The sequence below is a fragment of the Juglans regia genome, unplaced genomic scaffold (genome assembly GCF_001411555.2).
Source record: "Juglans regia cultivar Chandler unplaced genomic scaffold, Walnut 2.0 Scaffold_195, whole genome shotgun sequence".
Lineage (NCBI taxonomy): Eukaryota > Viridiplantae > Streptophyta > Magnoliopsida > Fagales > Juglandaceae > Juglans > Juglans regia.
In genome coordinates, this window is record NW_023350350.1 from 4,275 (window position 1) to 18,138 (window position 13,864).

Sequence of the window (13,864 nt, forward strand, 5' to 3'; positions counted from 1 at the left end):
ATCCATACGGATAAGACCCCGCAATTCACGGGGAGACTCCGTTAAAAGCGAGACAGCTAGGTCGTTTCCAGAAGCTCCCTGTTTGGCTAACCAATCAGCGACTTTATTTCCCTCTCTAAAAACGTGGTTTATCGAGTAGGTCATGGAATCCATAATGTCAATTAGCTCCTCCCAGAAATCCTCCAGATACCACACCCCACATCTCTTGCTCTTCCACCAAGAAATAACATTCATAGAATCAAGCTCAATATGCACATAATTAAGAGATAAAGATTTACAAACCTGGATCCCATGAAGAAGAGCTAGAAGTTCTGCCCGATTATTAGACCCTATGCCAATGAATGAAGAAAAAGCATGAATAAGATTTCCATGATTATTTCTAATGATCCCACCTATCCCTGAGGCACCAGGGTTACCCAAGCTGCTGCCATCTGTGTTAAGCTTGACCCATCCCTCTGAAGGACGATTCCAAGTGGTAGTTTTGCAACGCCGATTAGGGGTAATAACAGCCTGGACATTCAAACTTTTCAATACCTGCAAATCAAAACTAGAAATGTGAGTACTAGCATGCATATCACGGCATATAAGACTAATCCACCGACAAACAGAATGAATAATTTCTGAGGCAGATTCAACGCGACCCTCCATACGCGCCAAACAGCGCCTCCGCCATAATCTCCAAGTAATAATCACCGGAAGAATACCCAAAATAATACCAACATGAGATGAATTATTAGCACGACGAAACCACCTTTCCACAGTATCTTTCCAATTTTGACCTATCGGGATCCCAAGATAAACCCCAAAATAACTCCAAGTATAATTAGCAATATCACCTGCAAAAAGAACATGATTTTGGTCCTCAAAGTGACCATTAGCACAGCAATCACAACGAGAGGTAATAGGGATGCCAATACGACGAAGATGATGATCAACACTAAGGGCCATATACCAAGCTTTCCACATGAGACACGACATTTTAAGGGGGAGGGTCTTATGCCAAATCCAAGAATGACCCTCAATAATATCACTTCTAATGCGGATACAATCCCAAGCCGACTTAGTAGAAAACAGACCATTATCATTTTTAGTCCAAATCAGAACATCCATACAAGGCTTCGCTTTGCAAAGATCCTCTAAAATTTCATCAATATGATCCGGCCCCACTAACTGACGAATAAAATCGACATCCCAAACATTATTTAATTGACAATCCTTCACGAGAAGATTGGGGTGCCCCACAATATTCATATCATTACTTAAAGGACCTCTGTTTCTCCAATTATCATGCCAGAAAAAAATCTTACCATCCTTAAGCCGCCATTTAGAATTATCCAAGATCAAAGGGAGAGATTTAGCAATCATTTTCCAAAACCTAGTACCCTTATTAGGATCAACCAGGGTCCAAGGTTTTTGACCCACATATTTACACTTAAAAAAATTAGCCCATAAAGAGTTACCTTGAATAAGATTCCATGCAAATCTGGCATGAAGGGCTTTCTGCATATCATCGAGGTTTCTAAGCGCCAAACCTCCTTCCTCCACAGGACGGCAGATAGAATTCCAGGCCACCCATTTTTTCTTACCTTTGCCATTATGCTCCCCCCAAAAAAATGTACTCATCATCCGGTGGATGTTTTTAATAATAGCTTGAGGGACATGAAGGACCGCAAAGAGGTGAAGAGACAAACTAGAGATGACGTGACGAAGTAAGATAAGACGGCCACCCGTCGATAGAAATCTCATCTTCCACCCCGAAATTTTCTTTTGGATATTAGCCAGCATATCTTCCAGATGAACCTGTTTGAGACGACCCGAAATGATAGGCACTCCAAGATATTTGAAAGGAAAAGATCCTTCTGAAAATCCAGTCTTCCGTAATAATAAGTTTTTGCGACCAGCAGATATTTTTTGGGAGCTGAATATGGCAGATTTAGAATGATTGATACACTGACCCGACCAGCTCTCATATTTCTGGAGCACAGATAAGATCTCCCTAATAGCTTGAGAGCTACCATTAGAAAAAATAACAACATCATCAGCATACATAAGATGAGAGATTCTGGGCGTACCTCGGGCCTGAGAGAATTGACCAAATTTGTTGGCCTCCACACTTTGCTTGATCAATCTAGAGAGAATCTCTTGAAGTATAATAAATAGATAAGGAGAAAGAGGATCACCCTGACGTAAACCTCGGCCAGCTTTGAAAAATCCTTTGTTAGTGCCATTCATCATAATAGAATACCAAGGAGTCGAGATGCAAGTTCTGATCAGATCACAAAAATTAGAGGAGAAACCAAAACAACGAAGAACCTCCAAAAGAAACAACCAATCCACTCGATCGTAAGCTTTAGCCATGTCTAATTTAATCATGATATTACCACCATGGGCCTTTTTATTAATGGAGTGGATCATTTCCTGAGTAATGGTAATATTATAAAAAATGCTTCTCCCAGGAATGAAAGCTCCTTGCTCCCACGAAATCATTCTTGAGAGGAGACCTGTCAGCCGATTAACAATAATTTTGGAGCATATTTTATAGAACACCGAGCAAAGACTGATAGGCCTAAATTTATCAAACCCAGAGGGAGTATCAACCTTTGGAATTAAGACCAGAAAAGATGCAGTAAAGAATCTTGGAAGGTGTTTAGAATTAAAAAATTCAGAAATGGCTTCCAAGACATCTTCTTTCACAATATCCCAACAACTTTTGAAAAAACCCGAGCTAAAACCATCAGGGCCCGGAGAACTGTTAGAAGGAATAGAAGAAAGAGCAGAGTACACTTCCTTCATAGAAGGTATCCCACACAACATCAGATTATCAGAATCAGAAATAATAGGAGAAATAAGAGTAGTTAAATCAGGAAGCAAACTTATCTGTGGTCCCTGCAAAAAGGAAGAAAAATAATCCACAGCACCCTGATGAATACTTTCCGGCGAGTTAAAAACCATACCATTCGAAGATCTCATAGACGTAACTTTTTTGCGCCTTTTGTTAGCAAGGCAAGCATGAAAAAATTTAGTATTCCGGTCTCCTTCCATATGCCATTTTAACTTGGCCATTTGAGCCAATCTAGTATCTTCACGACGGAGCCAATTATCCAAATCCGCAGAGGCAACAATAAGATCCCGCTCCGTAGAATCATCCCAATTATGCTGAAGTTTCTTTTCCAACTCCTCAATTTGCTTCTCTAGGGATATAATATGCATTTTAGTATGACCAAAATTCTGTTTATTCCATTCACGCAAGGTGACCTTAGTAATCTTCAATTTAAAGGCCAATTTAGAGAGCCCCTGGCCATCAAAAGTAGCAGACCAAGCCTGCTTAACGCACGGCAAGAATTGAGGATGATCCACCCACATTTGTTGAAAACGAAAAGGCGAAGGGCCATATGAAGATGGATCCAACTTGAACTCAATAACCATGGGGGCGTGATCAGAAGTTGTTCTAGGCAAGTAAGAGCAAACCGCATTCGGGAAATACGAAAGCAATGAGAAATCCATAAGAACACGATCCAGCTTAGCCCAGGACCTAGCAAGACCCGACTGCCCATTGCACCAAGAAAAAATACTGCCTTTAGAATTCATCTCAACCAATCCACCTTGATGGATCCAATCATTGAAGTCCCCCATCGCCGCATTAGATCTAGGAGATCCACCCCTTCTCTCCGAATTATTCTGAATAATATTAAAGTCCCCAGCAAACAAAGAAGGAACCGGACCCATAGCTTGGAAGCTAAGGTCCTCCCACATAATTTTCCTCTCGTACATACTGCATTTAGCATAGATGATATTTAGTAGAAACTGGACAGACCCAGAGGTGACCCGAAGAGAAACAAACTGCATGTTGGTTCTCACCACTTGAATATCAAGAGAATTAGCCCAAAAAATCCAGATTTTACCACCAACGTCCACATTAGAAGAAAAAGAATCAAATTCAAGATAATGCTGCAACCTAATGGCTTTGTCCACATTTTGAAATGGTTCAAGAACCGCAACCAATTGAGGTTTGAACTTGGAAACTAAATTCTTTAATCTGCGCCGAGATGTACCAATGCCACGGACATTCCAAACAATTATAGAATTATTCATAAAGATAAAGTAGAGGGGCGGGTGATGACCCGAGTGGAGCTTCTAACTTTCTCAAATTTTTTTTTTCTTATATTTTTTCTTTACCTGTTTATCTTCAGACTCCGAATGGTATTCCTTATAAAGAGGTAACACATCTGGAGGGATATCAGGGTCCGGTTCAGAAGCGATATCTTCAGGATAAATGTCAATATTTTCCTTGCTACTTTTAGTGTCTAAATTCAGATCATTATCCTCATTCGTCATGAAGACAGTTTCCTCAAGTATCAGAGAAGGAATCGATTCAACATTAAAGGAGAATATCTCATTTTGGTTCAGAAGATTACCTGCAGCCTCCGAAGACACTAACGCTTCTTTAATGCACTGCTTGTTGAGGTCCACGTTCTTCTCCAGATCAGAGTGAATTTCGAAGCTATTCCCAGGCTGTTCCAGACTGACCTTCGGAGGCACACCATCGTACTCCGTTTCAGTAGAACTAGGAACTGGGATTTCACCGTCCCGTTTATTATCAATGCTTGGACCACCAGAAATACATTCCCCAGTCATACGTTCCTGATCGTGAATCCCATGTTGAAATTTAAAAGCATCCTCACACAGCGCCACAGGTTCAGCAGCCTCTGTTTCGGAAAGGAGAAACAGAGTATTATTTATTTCACCCGCCTCTTTCTGAGATGAGGAGTTTCCACCCGATTCCTCCTTTTCTTTGTTCCGACCCCGGTTTCGATCCTCCTGCTTGGGTTTACCTGCTCTACAGGTCTTCGCGTTATGTCCCTGCACTCTGCACTTACCACAGTACGCTGGCAACGTCTCAAAAATAATCTCTTGTTTTCTGCTCGTAGCCAGACCAGGGGTGCCAATCCAGAAGTACGAAATCGGCTCCTTAGCAGCGTCCATCTCCAAACAAAGCCTAGCTCCATCAGTTCGGGTTGCACAACGGGTAGAATTATCCCTGCGTATGAATCTACCAAGCGGAGCAGTGAAAATCCGAAGGAAAGATTCTTGATAAAAGTTCGGAGGTAATCCGGGAAGGAGGATCCAGACCGGAACATTAGAGGGTTCATGTTCCTCATTAAAATCGGGAGACCAATGAAATGCACGGTACGCCACTCCATTCACTTCACACGATTCACGGGACAGGGCTTTCACAAAGTCTGCTTCCGTAGACAATCTGATGAAGACGTTTCGGGGCAATTTCATTGAGGAAACCACCGGGGTAGAAGACAATCCCCATCGACTGGCAATGAACGCACGAATCGCATCCAGAGAAGGACGTTGGCGGAGAAACTTGATCACAATCGAGAAGCGGAAAGGTTCCGCAGATCTGCTTATTTCTTCCTTTGAGAATTGAAAGAATATTTCTCCGTCCATTACTTTTGGAACACGATGGGCAACTGAGATTTCAGGGAGTGGTTGCGGCGCCGCAACAGCCATTTCGGCGAAGGATGGACGGCCAGCTGAATGGCCATCCACGGCTGCCATGCAGCCAAAACAAAACCAAAGGACGGAACCCTAGCAGAGCACGTAAAGGGCAGAATCGTCAAACGAAAATTTCACACTTAACTATCTAAATTATAGCTTTTATCAAATCTTATCTATATTATAAGATAAGAGTTAACAAGAGTCATTTGTGTGTTTTGAATCTAAAGAGACAATTGAAGAGATAAGTATGCAAGCTTTAACAGACTTGAAATAGAAGAAGTAATCTAGTCCGAGATGTTCGCAAATAGTTATCAGTGTATCTGACTGGGACTCTAGATAAAACTGTTAGCAGAATCCTTCTTCGAATTAATGACAACATTGACTTTTAAAAGGAGTTGGCTAATGGTTTACAAACTACTTGAACTGCACGTATTCACAGGCATTTTGAGAGTTTGAAGATCTGGGTAGAACTTCAAGAGATCATGCGAGGAAAAAATCTCAAAAGAAGGATTTTCTGAAAAGACTCAATCCGTGAGATTGAGTGAGAGCATATTCCAAGGGGGAGTTGCTGTGTTCAAGTTTAACCATTGGAGGTTCCAGTAGGAAAGACAAAGATTTGAGAGTGTCAGAGATTCTGACTACCACTGTGATAGAAGACAAGCGGATCGCGTGTCTTGGGTAAATGTATTGAGTTACAAAAGTTTTGTTAACACTTTACTTGTAAAACTCTCAATCAATAAATTTTTTTTGGGTTTGGTTGCTGTAACGCCCCGTCCCCGAGTGTCCGGAGAGTTAACTCATGTCACCTAAAAATAACTTTTCATCCACATAATACATACTCTAATTTTTCTCTATCGTACAAAATACTCATTAATTCACATCAAATACTCAAGTTTAATTATTCTAAGATAATACAAAGTCTTAATATAAACATCAACCTCCTAACAAATCATATCATTAGAGCACAACAAGCTTACTAAATGAAAATCCTCAATATCCATATAAACCTTCTATGCTTAAACCATCATTCTTAACTCCTCTCACCATGCTCTATATTCTTGATTCTCAACTGGAACATTCAAATCATCTGAAAAATATTGTAGAGATAAGGGGTGAGTTATCAATAACTCAGTAAGCAGAAAACATATACTAGTATGTAAACATGAGTCTTTTCAAAAAGTTCAGTATGCAGAAACAAAACATTTCATTTTTATATGCAGATCTAAGAAACGTCTTATCAGAAAATCAGAGCGACTTTTCAGACTCAAAAATTAACTATTCATATTTAAAGACACTTTCCATATTCAAAAGTCATTTTCATATTCAAAGACCATTTTCATATTAAAAAACCAATTGTTCATATTCAAAGATCCATTTCATAATCAAAGACCTTTTTGGTATTCAAAAACCATTTTCATATTCAAAAACCAATTGTTCATATTTAAATATCCGTTTCATATTTCAAAACTCTTTGGCATAACATAACTGAACATCTTCATTTTATCATATCATATCATGTCATATCGTTTCATATCATATACCATGTTTAACCCCTATGGTAAGGTTGTGCAATCTCTGGTGGCCAAACTAGGCAGTATCATATGGTGAAACTTCCCATTTTTCAATCTCGGAGTCCTGAGTGTGCACACAGGAAAGAACACGTAAAGGATCACTTTGTTTCCAAAGTGGGTGCACTCATATCGTATCATATCATGTTGGTACCAACCATATCACGTAAACAAATATCATTATATCAGAACCATATTCAGAATCATATTCAGAACATATAAGTATGCCAAAGTTTTATCATATCCATATCATATAAAAACACGTGCGAAACATATTTATATCATTTCCATTTGATAAAAAACAGATCCAAATCATTTCATATCACATGCATAAAAATCTCAATTATATCATATTCGCTCTTTTGCATATTTCATAAACATGTCAAATATTGCTCATGTCTACACTATTCATGTCAAAAACATTTCTTTTCTCTTTCATACATATCTCATGAGTGAATACAAAACATATACTGAGGTTGTTTTTCACATTTTCTTTTTAAAACAACATGCACATTTTTTTACAAACCAACTTCAGTTCATTTCTTTTTATGCAAATCTAGCATAGGAACCCCGCTTACCTGGACGACTTAGCTTTTCAAAATTTTCCTCAAAAAAATGTCGAGTTGACTATAAATTGTCACCTATAAAAATAATCACGTAATTTCTGTAAGTTTCCAATCAATCACGTATTTCGATATTTAAGCTTAAGTTTCTAAAATAACTTATTTTAATTCTTCAAAACTTAAAACCCTCATAATCCCAAATATATCATCACTTTCTGAAATCATCAATATCCACTATAACCAACGTCAAACTCAAAACACTAATATTTAAACCTGAAATAGCCAACAAATCTGATATCATAAACCAATCATACGAACAACTCCATAATCCAATCCAACCGACCCCCCTTACTCCTCGGACTCAGTTCGACACAACCAATCAGTTCGCAATAAATACGAGTTAGTGCAAAAATACATTTAAATCTCAAAAGTTCTTTGAAAAATACTTACAACACTATAACATACTTTTTGAAAGATCACGGAGGTGCAAGAGGTGGCGACACAGCAATGGAATAGTACAAAATGAACTAGGCCGTAGGTCTCTAAAATTCACTATTAAACAGGGACAAACTAAGATTCAAGATTACTAGGGAAAGATTTAGGGATGTCGGTGAAGTTAATGGTGGTGGTGGTTGGCTGTGGGTGGCCGCGCACGGTGGAGATCGGCCAACTTGAGTAAAATAGGCCGTGGGAGAGTGAGGGAAGGTGGAGCCACCGTTGGGGGTGGGGGAGGCTAGGGGAGACTCGCCGGGGAGAGGGAAAGCTAATGGTGGTGGTGCGGTGGCCAGGCGACGGAGGACGGCGGCGACGGAAACGAGAGAAAATCGTGGGGCTTGTTGAGCTTTGTGGGAGCAAACGACAGCGAGTTAGGGGCCGAGCTTGGTGGGGGATGATGTCGGCGGGAGGGGAAGCTGTGGTGGTGGTGGTTGTGGAGGCGCTGTTGGGTGGCGCAGAAGTTACACAACCAGAATGGGTTCTACACGGCCAAGAGAGAGAAAGAGGGAGCATGGGGGATGGTGGCTGGGGTCGGTGTGGACACCGAAGGGTGAGGAAGGCCGTGGGTTGGGGGAAAGAGACTCACGGAAAGAAATGAGAGGGAGGGAGGTCACACAAGCTGGAAGAGAAGCAGGAAAAAGAAGAAGGAAGAAAGAGAAAGAAGAAGAAAAAGAAAAAGGGAAAAAGAAAAAGTGAGGGAAATAAATGAGATTCAATCCTCATATTTCTTTTGACGCATCAGCAGTTTCTTTTGACTTTACGTTTGGACGCTGGGACGGCATTTCTATGGATTATTTCTTTTCGGACGCTGCAGCATGCGAGGAAAAGAAATCTGACGCTGGTTTTCTTTGCTCGCCGATTTTCTCTCTGCATTCCTCTGGGGGCATTTCCGAGAATACACTTGGGCCTGAATGATGTACGTAATTCCCCGTCGTCCAAGATCATGAATTCTTTCTTGGATAGCCATTAGTCAAAAGCAACGTACGTAAGAAAAGAAATCTTATAGTATTCGTTTCTTCTATTCTGGAATCTTAAGATGGTATATGGGAGGTTTTCATCATGATGGGCGTCTTGAAGCAAGAGTTTTACGCTGGGCTCTAAGAAATGCTTCAAGAAATGATGCGGCTTCTTGAAAACTCTCCTTGAGTTTTCTTTTTCTGTATAGTTTTGTTCCCAGATTTACGTAAGGCTGCATGGCAGCCGCTGATGAAGTTGGTAGACAATTTGTAGATTTAGTTTCGGTGGTTCCTTAGCCTCTTCCTGAGTTGGCCGTGTCTCACCGTGCGCCAAAAACTAAGGATGGAGAACTTTTCTTTCAGTTCTCCAAGGAGGAGATATTCCATTCAGCAGAACCATTCAGGTTTTCAATAGTTTTGAAGTTTCTCCGTAACCGGCCATCTTTGGACGCTATCCGAAACTTCATTCGGAATCGATGGGGTTTGGAAGGTACTCCAGTTGTTTCAACCATGAGGCGTCCGAGAAATGTTTTCGTTCGTATGGTTTCGGAGGAGGACTGCATGAAAGCTTTATCAAGGGAGGCATGCGATATGGACGGTATTCCTTATCGTGCCTTTCACTGGATGCCAGAGTTTAAGGAGGAGGAAGAACCATCAATAGTGCCAGTTTGGATTGCTTTACCAGGTTTGCCTCCTAATTTTTATCATGAATCATTGCTTAAAATCTTGACAGCTCCAATCGGTAGATTTATTAGGCGTGATAGCCCCACACGTTGTGCGACTCGCACTGATGGTGCGCGCCTCTGTGTGGAGATGGATGCGGCCATTGAGCCTATTTCACATTTTTGGATTGGCATGCCGGGGTTGGGTTCTAGTCGAAAGCAGGAGATTGTGTATGAAACACTGCCTGTTTTCTGTTCCATTTGTAAAATTCAGAGGCACAATGTGCGTACATGTCAGGCTGGAAAAAAGAAACCAGAAAAGAAAATGTGGGTTCGGCAACAACCAACAGATGGTGATCAAGAACCAGATAGGGAAGAGCCTAGAGAAATAGTATTGGAAGAGCCTAAAGAACCAGTTACAGAGGAACCTGGGGTGGAAGATCAATCTAAGTTGGTTCTTGGGTCTTCGGTTTTAGCCTTTCCAAGAAATCATGCAGAACAAGTTGATGCAGAATACGTGGATGTTAATTTGGTTTTAGGGGCCCCTGCTTCTACTTTGATGATAGAGGAATTAGTAGTGGACACAGAACTTGGAGAGGCAGTAAATACGGAGAGTCTTGCTGAGGTGAGGCAAACGGATGCTAGTTTGCAATCGGAGGCAGTCACGCAAGAGACAGAGCAGGTTACAGAAACAGAGCATTTGGCAGAGGAAGAAACAGTGATTAAGGAAGAGGCCCAGCGGACTGATGATGTTTTTTGTTTGGAAGAAGGGTCTTTATCGGATCCAGAACCTGATATTCATGCAGAATTTTTTTCGCAGGATAAGGAGTATCAGTCGGACATAGAGGAAGAAATTGGGAAGAGGAAATATAGGAAAATTTTTTTTCAGAAAATTAGGAGTTCTAATCGAGTGATTACTCGAGCCACAAAATTGTCACTATGATAGGTTCTATTTTGGTGTGGAATATTAGGGGACTAGGTTCCTCTATAGGTCGTTTAAAAATACTGTAAAGAAAGTTGAATTGCAAGATGATTGTTTTAATGGAGCCTTTCCAGAATTTTGTTAAAGCTCAATCATACATGCAGACTCTCCATTTTGATAATGTAATTTCTAATGAAGAAGTTGGTGGGAAAATATGGGTCTTGTGGATGAATGATTTAAATGTACAGATTATGCGGATGACCTCACAGTTTTTGTCTCTAAGGATAGTTGAGGGTGAATTTCAATTTTTGGGTAATTTTATTTATGCAAAGTGTAATATGATGGATAGGCGGGGGTTCTATGGGAGGATTTGAGGTGGAATAGTATGAATAATGATCCTTGTTTGTTTGCTGGCGATTTTAATATTATTCGTACAAATTTGGAAAGAGGGGGTGGTCGTCCTAGGCCAATAGCGGCGATGGATGATTTTAACCAATGGATCCATGAGGGTGGTTTAATTGATTTAAGTGCTCAAGGTAGTAATTTTTCTTGGTGTAATGGCCAGAGTGGTTTAGCTAGAGCTTGGGCGAAGCTGGATCGTGTGTTATTGGATGCAAATTTATTGTCTTTGTTCCCTACGGCGTCTTGTTCGTACTTATCAAGGACGACTTCAGACCATTGCCCTATGTTGGCTGAATTTTTTAAGGATACTTATTCCAATGGTCCTCCTCCATTTAGATTTCAGCAAATGTGGGTTGAGCATCCAGAATTTATTGGTTTTATAAAGCAGGTGTGGGATGTGCCGGTGCTTGGGACGGGGCTTGTCATTCTTACTTGTAAGCTTAAAAAGGTGAAAGTGGCTATTCGTGAATGGAATAAGCGAGTGTTTGGTAGGACTAATACCCATATTGAGTCTTTGGAAGCGAAGGTTGAGGGTCTGGAAGGTTGTTTGCAAAGAGAGTGGGATATTGATGCCGAGAGGGAGCTTGTGCTGGCTTCGGATGAATTAAATTCTTGGAGACGCAGGGAAGATATCAGATTAGCTCAAATGGCTAAAATAAAATGGAATATGGAAGGTGATCGTAATTCAAAATTTTTTCATGTATGGTTAGCTAATAAACGACGTAAAAGAATAAAAGGGATGAGAACTCCGGATGGGGTAGAGTTTAACTCGCCAGAAGAAATTCATAATGGAGCTGTTGAATATTTTGCGGATTTTCTTAAAAATACTAACCAGTCACGAGTATTTCCGGATTTATCAGATTTGATTTCACCAGTTATTGATGTTGAGGATTGTACATGTCTTTGTTGTACCCCTTCATTGGATGAAGTAAAGGAGGCTCTTTCTTCGATTCCTATAAACAGTTATCCTGGGCCAGATGGTTTTGGAGCAGGTTTTTTTAAAACTTGTTGGGAGGTGATTAAGATGGATGTCTTCGCAGTCGTTTCTGAATTTTTTATTTTCAAAAAGCTTCCGAGGTTCTTTTTGGCTTCTTTTATTGTGCTAATTCCAAAGACAGATGTGCCTACTGGTTTTGACAAATTTAGGCCTATAAGTCTGTGTTCGGTTTTTTATAAAATTTGTTCAAAAATTATAGTAAATCGTCAGGCAAATTATCTTCCCAAATTAATATCTCTTGATCAAGGAGCCTTTATACCTGGGAGGAATATTTTTGAGAATATTAGTATTACTCAGGAAATGGTTCATTCCTTGAATAAGGACACTCATGGAGGAAATATTATGATTAAAGTTTATATGGCTAAAGCATACGATCGAGTAGATTGGAATTTTTTGTTGGAGGTTTTTCGCTGTTTTGGATTCTCTCATTCTTTTTGTGATTTAATCCGTGCTTGCATTTCGAATATTTGGTATTTTGTTTTGCTTAATGGAACGATGAGAGGTTTCTTCCAAGGTGGTCGTGGGTTACGTCAGGGGGACCCATTTCGCCTTATCTTTTTATTATTATTCAGGAAGTCCTTTCTCATCTTTTGAAGCAGAGTGTGTCATCACATAAGATTGGTAATTTCTCCCAACCTAGAGGTACTCCTCAGATCTCACACCTTATGTACGCAGATGATATTGTGATTTTTTTGAATGGGGGAAAAAAATCTGTTAAGGAACTTTTGTTGGTTTTTGAAAAGTATGAAGCATGGTCGGGTCAGATGATTAATAAAGAGAAAACAGCCATATATTTTTCTTCAAAAATTTCTGTTGCTCGTAAGAGAGCCCTAAAAAGACTGACAGGGTTCTCAAAAGGTTCCTTTCCCTTTAAATATCTAGGGGTTCCGATTGTATTGGGGCGTCTAAAGCATGTGCATTTGGAGGAAATGGTTAACAAAGTTTGGAAAAAAATTAGTGGTTGGAAAATGAAGATACTTTCATCAGGTGGCCGTCTAATACTTCTTCGGCACGTGCTTTCTAGTATGGCTTTACATTTATTTGCTGTTTTGCAGGTTCCTCAATCAATTATTAAAGCTCTAAATCGTATGATGAGTACATTTTTTTGGGGGGAGGTTAATGGTAAAAGTAAAAAAAAGTGGGTGTCGTGGGAAAATATTTGTAAGCCAGAAAAGGAAGGGGGCCTAGGATTGCGTAAATTAGAGGACATGCAAAAAGCATTACATATGCGGCTTGCATGGAATTTAATTCAAGGTAAATCCTTATGGGCAAATTTTTTTAAAGGAAAATATGTGGGATCTTCTCCTTGGTCTCTCATTGATACTAAAAAAGGTTCTAGATTCTAGAAAATGATTATGAAGAGTATTCCTGATGTGCTTAATAATTCAAGATGGAAAGTGAGGGAGGGGAATATTTTTTTCTGGTATGATAAAGGGAAAGATAGGGGTCCTTTATTGGAGGAGGTCCAGATGGTGGGGAATCCACGGATTACAGTAAAGGAGTGTATGCTGAATAATAGTTGGGATATGGACCTTTTGATTTCTTTAGTTGGTCAAGAGAATGTTGACGATATTGTTGAAGCTTTGGCCGGTTGTAAGGAGGGTTCGGACGTGTTAATCTGGACTAAGCATGAGAGTGGAAATTTTTCTACTAAATCAGCGTGGGATTGTATTAGAATTAGAGGTTCTACTTTGGATTGGCATCCATGGATATGGCATAGGTTGTTGCCTCTTAAAATTTCGATTTTTATGTGGAGGGCATGGAACATTGTTTTGAGTGTTGATGATAGTC

At 40.1% G+C, this 13,864-nt stretch overlaps 1 protein-coding gene across 1 annotated transcript; it reads left to right on the forward strand.

The window, feature by feature from the left end:
* Positions 1–11,152: 11,152 nt before the first annotated feature.
* Positions 11,153–13,148, forward strand: LOC109021601. Its single transcript, XM_019004255.1, has 2 exons — positions 11,153–12,068; positions 13,129–13,148. Exons 1-2 carry the CDS (start codon positions 11,153–11,155, stop codon positions 13,146–13,148), a joined length of 936 nt encoding a protein of 311 aa, XP_018859800.1.
* The last annotated feature ends 716 nt before the right edge of the window (positions 13,149–13,864 follow it).

Excerpts from the sequence above, each read along its gene's own strand:
- LOC109021601 (XM_019004255.1), top strand. The coding sequence starts at position 11,153 with ATGGATGATTTTAACCAATGGATCCATGAGGGTGGTTTAATTGATTTA. Across the intron at positions 12,069-13,128 it reads GCCAGATGGTTTTGGAGCAG|GTTCCTCAATCAATTATTAA; the intron begins GTTTTTTTAAAA and ends GCTGTTTTGCAG.